Source organism: Euwallacea similis, chromosome 19, assembly GCF_039881205.1.
Source record: "Euwallacea similis isolate ESF13 chromosome 19, ESF131.1, whole genome shotgun sequence".
NCBI lineage: Eukaryota > Metazoa > Arthropoda > Insecta > Coleoptera > Curculionidae > Euwallacea > Euwallacea similis.
The window spans coordinates 516,982-530,495 of record NC_089627.1 but is presented as its reverse complement, the minus strand read 5'-3'; the positions used below and the strand labels follow the sequence as shown (position 1 = coordinate 530,495).

Below are 13,514 nucleotides of genomic sequence, written 5' to 3'. Positions count from 1 at the left end.
GAGCCAAGAAGGAATTCCCTGGTACATGTATTGGCTGACCTATGCAACAACAGTGTTGGTACCGGTACTACAAATTCTGCTATCGGTATTCTGTTTGAGTGCAGGGGGGTTATATCTTTTAGTGCTATTGAGAAGGTTATTGCAAGAGCAAAAATCCGCCTTAAGGAAAAGAGAGGATGAGGCCTTGATTGACGCTCTTGAGGTTAGAATTTAACCGATTGGGTTGTTTGCAGTGAGATTAAAGTCTGAAACCATTGAATAATCGTATGGTTTGTTTTAGTTCTAGTTACTTTATAGTCTGTCGCTTGCCTAAAAGATCATTAATACACTGCAAAGCGCGTGCTCAAAATATGTTCGCGAACTGTTTAAGGTTCGGTAGTATAATAGATAGTATTGGTAGATACTAAGGGTTAGTAGTAATTACTAGAGAGTTATAATGCCATTTGATAAAATAAAATACGTTCAAATAACGAGTATACTCACCAATATTCCCCCCATGTCGCTCAATCCTTCCAGGAATCCTAATCCCTAAGATATGTTCAATTTTATGCGGCATTTTCAGCTAATTCTTGTTCCGTGCTGAATGTTGGAGCCTATATCAAAGATAAAAAATTGACTGTTAGGATAGATAAATTACCTAAATCTCATTTTGTCGTTATTTAAAATTCTCATTTATGTTCGGAATACTGACGCAACTGGGTCGGACTAAGGAAACAAATTGTCGAAAATGCAGGCCGACCTTAATCAAAACGAATTTTGTGTTTACTTTCTGACTGGGGAGGAGACCTTCATGGGTACCTGGTCCGGTGATTCAACAACAGGGTTACGTAGGATTCGTCCGCGAGAACGCCTTCCCGCTAAATCCTCCCCCTGACCCATTGCTGCCACCAGGACCCGCCCTTCGGCATTGCTTCTAGTGGGGGGGTGGAACGACTTTTGTATCCGTAATCAAATTCTTTTTTTTAATTTAATTAGCAGATCTGCAGATGTGAAATTTTCATCGGAATGTGTGAAACTCCCAATTTCACTTATTCAGTCGAATATTAATTCACCCTGACCTCTCTTAAACTTCCATGCAGCATTCATTTGTCAAATTTCGCCACCGTCATTTGTTTATGCAGGGAAAAACATCTGCACTTCATGGCAAGCCGAGATTTTTAATAAGTCGGAACAACGTATACTTGCATATGCACATAGTGTAATTAAGTTATTGGGGTTACCAGAAAGCTTCGCGTTAGCAAATTAATGGGGAAAATGTCGCAATCACAAATATGGAACTTGACCATAATGAATATTACATTGTGGCTTTAAAAATCAATCATTTTTATTGATGGGTCGTCGAAATGAGCAGTTATTTTTCGTCGAGCAAGCATTAACATACTCCTTTAATGTATGCAAAATCGTCCATTAATGACTTCGAAAATCCAAGATTTAATTCCAAAATAGTGCATAGTGTGATTCCAAATGCCGTTAGAAATTTTTCAAATTTTGCTGACGTTCTTCCATTGATTTTTTCTTCCAGAGAAGTCTTGCACGCCACTGCTTGTGCTTGAATTAATTTGTAAATTGGCAAATTTGAACAGGAAATCACGCATTAACGGACTACATAAAGTTTATTGGCGTAGGATAGTTGCTCCTGAATTAATGTGCAGGTAGGAACCTTTACACTGACCACTCAATAAAACAGGGAAATTACGAAAATTTAAAATATATTTAACAAAACTACATTCAAACTATAAACCTAGAAAAAACATCTAATAACTGAGACAACTGTATTTTGATACAAATTACTAGATATGATCACATACAAATGACTAGACCCTTTAGTTCCTTAGTATAAAACTAGGTGAAACCTGCAACGAAGCAAAATATGGTCTTGGATGAAACCTTCGAAATCTGAAACTCCAACAAATAATGCCTAAAACGAGATCTAAAACTACAAGACTAGAACGAAGACTAGAACATCATACAATTGTGCATTGCAAACCAACTCGATCGACATTAGAAAACATCATGAGTGGTTGAAGGTAAAAACTGGAGTGTTGCCAAAGCCCAATCTTTGCAGAGATTTCCCATTAGGAACCCTCAGAAAGGATTTGTGATATTCAATTTGATGATAATGACCGTGAATTTCGAGAGGAATATTAAAGATAAATTGGCAATTCAGCATCTTATCATTAGTTTAAATTGGGACATTTACTATTACCACACATGCAGGTAGACTTAAAAACATACGTTCATCATATCATAAAGTGTTCAGAGGCAACCTTAACCAAAGCAAAGGTGACTTTATTAAGGCGTGACCAACAGAGAGAGCTTTTGTGATTTAAGTCAGCAATTATTCAAACATTTGAGTAAATTTTAGCAAAGTATTGATTTGACCTATTGGCTTCTGAACCCTTTATTTATATACAGGGTATCTGTAAAAGGTCTATACAATGCTTTACCACAGATTCTTCACATCAAAACAAGACGATTTAGCCATATTTACTCTAATCCAAAAGTTAGACGCCAGTTCAAGATCTCTTGTAACATGATCCTGATATGCCCTTGGTTTTTTGTCGATTTTTTTAATAAGAAAAGAGAAGATTTAAATTTCGGCAACAATATTTTGTTTACCGATGAGATGTGTTTTACAAGAAAAGAGGCAACCAATTTTTATAATGAACACGTTTATGCAGATGAAAGTCCGCATGCAATCAAGGTAAAACATTTTCAACATGAATTCAAAAATTAATGTGTGAACTAGAATAATTAGTAATCATATTGTGGGTCCTGTCATTCTTCCACAAAGATTAATAGGGGAAATTTATTTGCAACATCTACAAAATTAATTGCCAAATTTGTTAAAGGATTTACCTTTACGACTTCGGAGAGGTATGTGGTTTATGCACGATAGAGCTCCACCACATTTTACATTAAATGTTAGAAATCATTTAAATCAGCAGTACCCAAATAAATGGATAGGTAGAGGTAATGACGCCCCTGCAAAATGGCCACCTCGTTCTCCGGACTTAAATCCAATGGATTATTTTTTATGAGGATATCTTAAGTCCATGGTTTACATAACAACTGTCGATAACGAAGAACAACTGTGGCAAATTCAAGATGCAGTAAATAATATTAGAAACGACGAAGAAATTATGTAAAGAATACATTTTAACTTTCTTCCACATATAAATCTGTGCATACGTACAAATGGTGGACACTTGAACAGTTTTTATGATATTTTTATTTTTTTGCATTCATGTTTTTGTAATTAAGTTTTCTTGTAAAACCACTGCGAATTATTTAAAGTCTTAGCAAGGGTACCTTTTTTGTGGAAATAAGTCGCTTAGTCTAAAATCTTACACCTAAATTACTTAAATGCATTTATCTCATAAACGGCTCCTCCTAGAACATTAACAAGGTATACCTTTTTTACTTAGAAACGATTACCAAATACACTACTGCATTTAAAAATCAGTTATACCAGAAGGCAAAAAAGTTTCAATCAATTAAATACATGCTATGGGCCATAAGTGGCACCCTCTGCCAGATAAGTGCAATTTGTCAGCAGATATGAATTCGGCGTCTTGAAAAACTTCCCTACACTAACTTTCACGTTTTTATGTTGCACAGTATAGAAAATATGATAAAAAATTAATTTTTCATTTTCAACTTTGATACCCTCTAGCGCTGTTATCAACTTTTGGATTAGAGTAAATATGACTAAATCGTTTTGTTTTGATCTGAAGAATATGTGGTAGAGCGTTTTTTGAGACCTTTTACAGACACCCTGTATATCATAATTTAATCGAAATATCGGGAATACCTACTTATCTGCAATAATACAAAGAAACAGAGTGTTCTCTCTACATGGCTGAAATATCCTATGTATTACAGAAAAAATGCAATGGCTAAGATTTATAGGCAGAAAGACTCTCCAAAATGTCAATAATGCAATTCTGGAAAATTTTACCGTCACTTTCAATCAAAAAGAGATTCTTACATTAAGGTCATGTTATGGTTATAGGCACATTAATACTTTTTAACGGATCATAAGACCTATACACACTATTCAAAATCCCAGCATATGTAAAAAGTCATCTATTATACAGGGTATTCCTTAATGTATGTGAAAATCTTTAGCAAATTAATGACCAAACTTTCCCTCTTCTAGAGTCTCCTCCTCCAAAAGGCTGAAAAGTGAATTTTAGCTGTTTCCACAATGAAATTATTTATTTTGGACTGTTTTCCCTTTTACAGTTATTGCCTAATTTGACCATCCAGAATAATAGATCACTCTGTACATACACACAATCTTCCTTTGATTCAGTTACACAATAATAAATGGTAAAAAACAACTTTCACTTGGTTAAAAACTCCAGTTTGCGCCTCATTGGAGCCTCATAGGGCAACGTTAATACCCACTTCCTTAATCCTGTTAAAATCACAGATGACATAACCAAAACTGTCCCAATTATTGAAAACCTATTGGGGACTTCATTGAAAAAAATAACCTGCCAGATGAATGCGTATATTATATCAGTACTCCTGGCAATGGCTACAGGGCCAGCCTGTTCCATTTGCAGGGCTATGGTAAGGAGGATCTGGCCTAGGAAACTGAACACTGCTAAGGCAACTATAAGGTACCTGTCAACTCCACAAACAGGTAAACACAGGGCTCCAATAAAAAAAGAGACAATTAGACATTGAACCAAAGCAAAGGTGCCGAAGTTTGTCATGATTACTGAGAAGTGAACGTCTTTTAAGGCCCTCAAAATTACAAAGGCATTTGCACCAAATAATGTGGAACTAAATGCGGCAACAGCACCCCACATTTCGGGTGCTTGCCCATTTTCCCCTAGCGAATCTATGGTATTGCCAAAAATAACTGGAGGCCTAGTGATTAGAATCACACCCACAAGTGTGACAATCACAGAGACAATATTAAACCACCCACAGGGCTCTTTTAAAAACATTCGAGCAAATATTGCAGTGAATACTGGTACTGAAAATACTATTACTGAAGCATCACTGAGAGGCATGTGTCTAAAGGCATAAAAGCTAAGCATTAAGGCTGTGCTCCCAGTGAACGAACGTAAAATGAGCATTATGCGTTTATCCTTAGGGAAGCACGGTTTTTGCTTGTAGATTAGGATTGGAATAGTTGGCAAAAGTACCCCAATGAAACGATAAGCGGCTAAGGCCATAGGGTCAACGTCAGACATCCACTTTACTATAGCCGAGCAAAGCGAGAAGAATAGGGCACTTAGAGTAGCTAGAATTATACCTAGACAGGGATATTTGCGGCATTTAGGTCTTGGCCTGTGGAATTTGATGTCTTCTTCAGCCTCATCATCTACAAGCTGCTGCAGTTCCAAACTTTCTGACATTGCTTTTTCTTAGGAAATTAAGCTAAAAGGCAACATTTTGTTATTGAGTAGAATTCGCTGAGATATTAATGGAATTATGGTTTTACCAATTTCACAGCTACAGAGATTTCAGTCTTGAAGCGCCGGTGGCTTGTGGGAAGTTATATTGAGGTGATTAGTCCATTCTGCATTAGTTTGCGGTCCAGGTGTGGTGTTTTTCTGAACATTTTGAGGGCAAATTATAGGAATAATACTAATACATTTATCATTGTTTATAGTTATAATAATCTTCTTGCTTTTGTGAAAATGATCAGCTGTGAAAGTGACGTCTTTCTCCTTCACTTTCGCAGCTGTATTTGTAAATTTCGGTGCTTCTCGTTGCAAAAATGGCGTTTCGCCAGGAATACATAACCTATAATTGATGCGTAGTTGACATTATCGGTGTGCTTTTTCAGTGACGTCATTCAGTATAGACATTTATGCGTTACCTCATTGCACTATTAAAGTAATTAGTGCGCTCCAAGCTTCGAACTTAAAATTTTATATGGAATGAAACCAATCGCTATTAGTCGATATCCCTTTCAAAATTAACGTTACTTCAAAGAATTAAGTAGGGACTAAAGTTGTGGGAAGAAGTGCGATGCAAAAATTATAAGAAAATATATAGGGCGCCTTGAAAAAGTATGGCATTCTTAGAAATGGTAGTAGTAAAGAACTGAAGCGTTGCTGCATCCTTTTAAGACTACTTTTTGTTTTAAGTCCAAACAGAAAAAAACAATATCGCAGAGAATTTTGACGTATTTCTCACCGTATTCGGGAAAATTTCAACTTTATTACTTTGAAAGGTATCCCCCGACATAGTACTCATTTTCAGCTAACCTTTTCCAAAAAAAAACAATGCCGCAGTGAATTTTGACGAATTCGTCACTCAATTCGAGGAAACTCAAAATTTCCTATTTTGAAAAATAAACTCGACATGTTATTGATTGTCAGCTGACTTTTTCCAGAAAAGAGAATGCCGCAGTCAGTTTTGGCATATTTGTGACTCAGTGCAAGAAGATCCCAAATTCTATATTTTGAAAGAGGGACGTTGCATTGGCTCCGGGGCGCAGGGGCGTCTAAGGAAATGTATGGCCTAACGAGTTAGCCAAGTGGGGGTTTTCCATCGTGTTAATTCACATCCCATGCACTGGGCATGGGAATGGGTACAGACAAACTGCACATAACTAGAGGTACCTGGCCGGACTCGGACACGCCCATCTTGGCTATTAAGGATAAGTCGACAAATACATCGTGGATCTAGTGAGGGTGCTTTCAAGGTACGGGGCCCTTCTGGAATGAAATGGGATGAATTGAGGAGCGACAAGGACCGAATAGCCGGACTTTGTTTTCGTCTTTGATTTGAACTTTCTGAATTTGAAAAAAGTGAATGATTTATTGGCTAATAATTGCCGACTAATTATTACATTAAAAAGACAAAACATCGCAATACATTGGAGCAATTTGGTGATTAATTAGCTTCTGGTGCCAGTTATCCTATAAAACTCCTTCTCGACAAAACAACGGAATCCTCATGTCTCTCGTGGTATTTTTCAGGATCTGGAAATTTACCGATGTGTTTATCAAACGTTGGAAAAAGGATTCTCCTTCTATTCAAGTCATAACATAAAAGAATAAATAGTAATATTAATCAAATCAGTCTTATGCAAGAAGTTATTGTTAATTTTCGCAGATGTATTACGTTCCTTGCCAGGCACATTGGAGCAAACATATTCATCAAATGTTGCAGAAATTTCATGATTTTTTCAGAGCGTGGGAAAAATGCATTCATTGATCGTGTGTTTTCACGCAGCCCAGATCTCAAAATCTCTTAATTACAATAATAACCCTAGACGAAACAAACAAATATGAAAACAACTACTACGTTTGTTGCGCTTGCAAAACTTTTACTAAAAAGATAGAAAACAATTTTTAATCGCAAAATAATACTGCTACAAGCAGAGAGATTCCTGAGACATGTCTTTACTACAAGCTCTGTGGTGACTTCACATCACCATCGAAGGTTCCTCCCTACGCCCTTACCATCAACCGAACCGAACATGCAAGTGTAAATTAACTCACTTCCCCTTCGTTTCATCATCATATATCGTCTGATTCTCCAAGACGTTATCATTTCGTCAAAGAACCGTTGATAAACCCAGCGTTTTCATTGATAAAAAAATACAAAACACTGGAAGATATATACATGTGTTAGCTCTAAAGCAGCTTAATCGCGATTAAGTCTCAGTAGAAGACGAGGTGTTGGTAAAAGTCCCAATTACGAACATGTTAGAGAGCGCCTTCGGATCCAGTCACGATGCCAGGAGGCACTCGAATCTTTCAAATCTGGAAAAGAACTGCAATCAGATTTTCTTTAAGGCCCCCGCGCTTACTAGAGAGTTTTTTGAGAAAATCAACAACGATGTGGTGCCGCAGAAGACCGCGTTTTTCGGGTACCAGATGAACACTAGGAGGTTCATTGGTAAGTTTACCTGTTAATTGATAATTCGAGGAAATTGTTTGCGTAAATTAGTGCTCCAAAGGGGTGTGAGAATTATTAATTTCTCATGGAATAAGAGCAGTTTAGATCAAGCATAGGAAGAGTTGAATGATACCAGGTTCCGCATAAGTCGGAGCTCCTCGCTTGTTCCTTAATGTTAACTAATGTTTCAGCAACGTATATTGTCATAATTTATACATAATCTTAACATCAGTGATGCATTTTTAGTGCAGAAAAACAGAGACGTGCCTATGGGGCAAGTCGGAATTTTACACAAAAATTTTAACGCCCCGTAAATTTCTTTCTCGGTGGAATGAATTCCGATAGAATGCAACTAAAAATACCAAAAAATATATCAAAAAATTACTTCAGCTTTATGTCTACGACGAAGTAAGTTTTTCCTGAAACGCAATAAGAAATTTTCACAACATATTTAGCCTGAAGAAATCCGCATGAGGTTCATGAAGACCGTTTTCATTAAACGGTGAGGTACCAGCGCATTACTTTAGTGTGGTTGCGTGTCAACATTCAATATCAAGATCAATGGATTAGTCGGGGTGGTCCTCACCTATGGCCTGCTAGATTCCCAGATTTAGATCCATTAGATTTTTTTCTATGGGAAAATTTAAAGGCTCGTGCTTCTTGAATAGAAAATTAAGCAGTCTTGAGAAATTGGATAATTGGTGAGATACAGTACAGGAAAGTTACGTTGGTTTATTCAAAATAATTATGAAAATTCCAAAAATATACTGGGCGTTACTATTTTTAAGTAAAAATTCGACAGAGCTGCTCTGTGGGCACGCCCCTGAAATTTCGGAACGAATTTACATTACATACATATTTTATGTTTAACAAACACCCTGTATTCTCTTTTGTTTGCGCACCCGCCATGTCGTCATCAAAATATTGTGGGAGTGTGATCTGACCCTGACCATTAACAACACCGGTTACCGCAGTTGTCTGCGATTCGTAACATGAATCAGCGCAAATTTTTTACTTTTTATGATGATTTCTTCATTGTACAGTTAAATTAGGAAAACATGTAATATGAGACTCGTTCGGGAACGCTGCATTGCGGAACTTGTGCTATATTAGGAAACCTCGCTTCGCGCGTCGAGCACTATCCCCCTCGTTACACAAAAATATGCATTTCCTAACTAGTTGCATAAGTAGTGACTATTAACACATAGGTAGGCCCTTTATGCAGCATTGAGGCCCTCGATTTTGAGTGCACGCAAAGCGGGTGTTTTGATGGAAAATTCCCGTTCGAAGTCCCAACGCCTTTGTGTTATCAAGTTATTTAACTCGCAGACGTTATATGTGAAACTTCAAAAGAGCCCCTCATTACACAATCGTGTGTTATACCATATCACCTTAATAGCCCCATAAAATCGCAAAGTTCAGCGGCACAGGTCAAGTTCTTCTAATGCCAAAACAGGCGCCTCATGAGCAACAACACTAATTTCGAAAGGAAAAGATACAGCGCATTTTTTGGATAATCAATTGTGCCAAATATACCCAACACTCGGTAAATAAACTATAATTTGTTCATTGTTGTTGATAATTGGTTCACTACCATTTAACTACCGTTTAAAGTTTATCTAGAACTAGAGCATTATTGGCCGGGAAAGGCATCGGGTGATCGGATTTCATGGTCATTCGCAAAAACTATTGAGCAATCGGTTTATAAGATACTTTCTCATGATAACTGACTTATTTTTGGATGTTGCGAAGGGTTAGGGTAGGAGGGCGACGGGGGGTAGCCCAACTGACCATAACTGCCCGGTAGTTGGACTACTAAAGTTCTTATTCTTGATCGGATATCTAGATGGTTAAGGAGTATTCAGAAAACCCGTATTAAGCCAGCAAACCTTACCAAAGGCACCGAAGAGCTGAATGGCGATTTTATTAAAATCCTCTTGGATGTGAGGTTTAATAGGCGTATTATTAACCTCTATAGATAACCCTTGTAGTCTAGACGCTCTCGTAATCTCCACAACTTTACACGTTCTAAGGCTGTTTCCTGATAATCATGGTCGATATCCAGAACTATTCGAAGCAGAATATTCATCAGATCATTGCTATAAGCGTAAAATACCATTTTGTCCTATCCACCTGCGTCACTGCAAGGAGTGACCCCGTGTCAAGCTCAGTCTCTCTGCCCTGCGGGTTATCGCCAAAGTCTAAGAAAATAGACGTATTTATAGTACCGATTTCAAGAATAAAAACAATCAAAACGAAAACGAACTGTGTCAGCCCGAATTAACCACAACGCAGCGAAGGAACATGGTTAATCAGTCATCTCCAACCATGATTAATCTTCTCAAGAGCCCTCTAAGGAATCCCAGTTAAACCGTTCCTTCTTACAGTGCTGACCGGTCTGATCCTGTTGTTTACCATCAGCACCATGGGCACTGTCACGATGTGGTTCACCGACGCCTTCCGCAAACGCATCGAATCCATGTTTGTCATCGGCGAGGACTCTCCCGGGTACCAGATGTGGAGGATTCCCCCGGTCAAACCTCAAGTGAAAATCCACATTTTCAATTACACCAACGTTGAGAAGTTCGAACTGGGAGAGGCGGAGAAGCTGCACGTCCAAGAAACTGGCCCTTACGTCTACCACGAGGAACTGGAGAGGGTCAATATGCGGTTTAATAAAGTGGATGGGACGGTGTCCTATCAAGAGAAGAGGAACTACAGGTGATTTGAATGATGGGTTTAAAGCGGAGATGGGTTTTAATTGTTGTTACAGGTTTAGTCCGCAGCTCTCCAAGGGCTCCCCCGAGGACTCGGTAATAATCCCCAATGTTCCCTTGCTGGCCGGAGCTGCAGTAGTCAAGAAATTCAATTTCCTGGTGCGGGTCGGTTACCAAGGGCTGCTGAATGCCCTTTCTGAGCGGGCGTTCACCACGCAGAAGGCACTGAACTTCGTGACAGGGTACGACGACCACTTATACGATTTGAGCAAAACTTACTTGAAGTACGAAGATAAACCAGTGTTCGATAACTTTGGTAAGTAGCGCTCTGTTGCACTGTAACAAGTGAGGTTTTCCTTTGAAGTCTGTATGACTAAAAAGCCTGACTCATGATCAGCTGAAGACAGCACTCCTTAATCTTACAGGGCTCTTGGTTTGGAAACAAGGTACCCAACCTGACATCTATACGGCCAACACAGGGGTCCACGACATCACCAAATTGGGCCAAATCGAGAAATTCAATGGAGAAAGTCATTATGATATGTGGGGCTCCGATTCGTGTAATAGCATCCAATCCTCGGATGGTGTTCTATACCCTTTCGACAAAGTCAAAGCCAAGAAGGAGGTTTCCTTCTTCATTCCACAACTCTGCAGGAAAGTTCCTGCGCATTTCGTTGGAGAAGAGCGCATGTTGGACAAAGTCCCTGTGTACAGGTAAATTTTGGCCTTATTATAATACAATAAATTTGACAGCTGCGTATATTTATACAGAGCGTCCGTTTTTGGAGTACAGCCGTGAAGATTTTGATAACCATTAAAGATGCCAGGTTGGGAATTAATTCAAAATCACTGACCCCTTCTGCAAGGTGACGATGAAATTCGATGTTTCGATTTTCAGCAACCATCATCAACTTTGTTTTTTCTTATGGGCTTCATTTTGAATTTTTGACACTTTTGAAGGGCTTCTGAGGCGTGTGTTGGAAAGTTGATGATGGTTGTCGGAAAATGGAAACGTTGGATTTCATCGTCACGATGTAAAAGGAAAGATGCAACGATAAAAACCTAAAAAATACTTTTAAAAAAATTAATGAAAACTTTTTTTCGAAAATTTCAATTTTTTCGAATACTTGGAGAGCCATGAGAATTTTTTAAGTTTTAAAGCGGCATATTCCTGCCCTCAAATGGCTCATCTTTGTCCGAATTTAAGCAACCTTTTATGGCTACTTTTATGCTCATTTTCGTTTTGGTCACAGATACAAAGTTCCCACGGACGTCTTCGACAGCACTGACAATGAAGACAACAAATGCTATTGCGACAAGAGCACCAAAGCCTGTCCCCCTAGAGGGCTCTTCAACGCCACTAGCTGCTCCTTCGGCACTCCACTGTTTTACTCCCTCCCGCACTTCTATGGGGCAGACCGTGCTGTCTTTGAAGGGGTCACAGGGTTGAACGGACGCCCCACGGATCACGACACTTTCATGGATTTACACCCCAAGTTTGGTTTTATACTTAGAGGCAAACTGAATCTACAACTCAACATTAGAGTGGAGAAGAGCTATGGTCTGATGGAGTTGACGAAGTTCCCTGATGGTCTCGTGTTGCCCCTGGCTTGGGTCGAATTTGTAAGTTTGCACTAATTCTTCTTTTGGACGAAATCTGTAAAATGGTTGTGCTTGAATAGAGTGTGGAAGACCGAGACTTGCCTGAAGAACTTGTGCAATTAATTTACCAAACGAGCTTCACTGTATGGAACTTGGAGCTGGGTCTCAAGTATGGCTGTTTGTTAGCCACTATGGTGACTCTTACTGGTATCTTGTTGGTGCTGAAGAAACACAGGAGGGAGAGATGCAGAGGTGACTGTTAATGAAAAAGAAAGGAAAGTACAAGACTTTTCTGTGATACTCTTTGACCATTTGTTAATAGTGTTGATGTGTTTTGTTTTTATTTTTGTGTTGTTGTCATGTGGAAGGTAAATGGGCGATTAGCTCCCGGATTTACATAAAACCTTGATGTTTTTCTGAAAGGCTCTCTAAACATCTCGAGAGATAACTCACTGAAGATTTGCAATCAACTTATTGTTTTGACTGTACTCCGCCTTGTTGCATAAATAAATCGGTTTTTGATTGGACTTTTTTCGACCTCTTGGCGCCAAATTATCGAACTGATTTATCATTGAATTGTTGTTATTATGCAGATGAACATTTATTACTCTAATGTTGTGAGCATACGAAAAGGTGACTCTAAGGAAAACGGCCTTTTACCGCACATGGGTGGTAATTATATTAATTATCATTCTAGATTTTCTCCTGCACTCTTGTCAGTTCTCTTATTAGTTCGTTCAAATTATTTATTTTAAGGACTTGGAAAGTCGATTAATTTAAATTAAGCCATTTTTGCGAATACGAACTAATAATTGAATACATTTCAAGGTAGGTTTTGATGTGAAAAACGTAGATTTAGGAATAGCATTTATTTTTTATACGTTGTTTGTACAAGTTTATGGAAATGAACTTTTAATTTTTGACAAAAAGATTTTTTTGTGTATTGAACTGCTTTAGCCCTTAATGTCCCCGGACGTTGTGTATTCCTAGCTTAGCAAACCGATTTGACTAGTTTGTGCATCCAATCCCAAACCAAATAAGTAATTTAACGTCTCTGTGATCCTGTCCATATTAAATGGACAACTGAGACGTCATAGTCACTGTTCAACCTTCGTACGTTTTTGCATATACTAAAATTCAATTTACTTTTCAAGTGTCTCTGGTAAGTTCTAAATATGTGGGAAAAGAAACCTTGGCTATCGCCATCTATCGGACGTTTGTTTCCGGCATGTGCTAAGCTGTGAAGAGAAAGTCTAGAGGGCGCCGCGAGAAGCAATGGAAACGCCTGCAAGATAATATTGATATATTTAAGAAGGA

General features: G+C 38.4%; 3 protein-coding genes across 6 annotated transcripts in view; 2 read left to right on the top strand and 1 right to left on the bottom strand.

The window, feature by feature from the left end:
* The window catches only part of LOC136415122 (scavenger receptor class B member 1-like), a 76,667-nt gene extending 76,224 nt beyond the window's left edge, over window positions 1–443 (top strand). For 3 of the 4 annotated variants that reach the window (XM_066399553.1, XM_066399552.1, XM_066399554.1), the window contains one exon: window positions 2–443. In XM_066399553.1, the coding sequence (XP_066255650.1) occupies window positions 2–214 (213 nt within the window). In that variant the 3' untranslated portion in view covers window positions 215–443. The remainder of the gene's footprint in view (window position 1) is intronic. The other variant, XM_066399555.1, reaches the window with a different exon arrangement.
* Window positions 444–1,692: 1,249 nt separating this feature from the next.
* On the bottom strand, window positions 1,693–5,709 carry LOC136415129 (solute carrier family 35 member G1). The gene is made up of 2 exons (XM_066399567.1): window positions 5,465–5,709; window positions 1,693–5,400 (listed from the first exon to the last, which is right to left on the bottom strand). The coding sequence occupies exon 2, from the start codon at window positions 5,376–5,378 to the stop codon at window positions 4,350–4,352; it is 1,029 nt and encodes a 342-aa protein (XP_066255664.1). The 5' UTR covers window positions 5,379–5,400; window positions 5,465–5,709; the 3' UTR covers window positions 1,693–4,349.
* A 1,902-nt stretch (window positions 5,710–7,611) lies between these two features.
* Window positions 7,612–13,126, top strand: LOC136415124 (scavenger receptor class B member 1-like). Its single transcript, XM_066399556.1, has 6 exons — window positions 7,612–7,878; window positions 10,266–10,599; window positions 10,652–10,911; window positions 11,021–11,309; window positions 11,849–12,218; window positions 12,278–13,126. Exons 1-6 carry the CDS (start codon window positions 7,683–7,685, stop codon window positions 12,458–12,460), a joined length of 1,632 nt encoding a protein of 543 aa, XP_066255653.1. The 5' UTR covers window positions 7,612–7,682; the 3' UTR covers window positions 12,461–13,126.
* Window positions 13,127–13,514: the final 388 nt, after the last annotated feature.

Coding starts and splice junctions, on each gene's coding strand:
- LOC136415129 (XM_066399567.1), bottom strand. CDS start 5,378: ATGTCAGAAAGTTTGGAACTGCAGCAGCTTGTAGATGATGAGGCTGAA.
- LOC136415124 (XM_066399556.1), top strand. CDS start 7,683: ATGTTAGAGAGCGCCTTCGGATCCAGTCACGATGCCAGGAGGCACTCG. Junction 7,879..10,265: donor GAACACTAGGAGGTTCATTG/GTAAGTTTACCT, acceptor TCCTTCTTACAG/TGCTGACCGGTCTGATCCTG. Junction 12,219..12,277: donor CCCTGGCTTGGGTCGAATTT/GTAAGTTTGCAC, acceptor GTGCTTGAATAG/AGTGTGGAAGACCGAGACTT.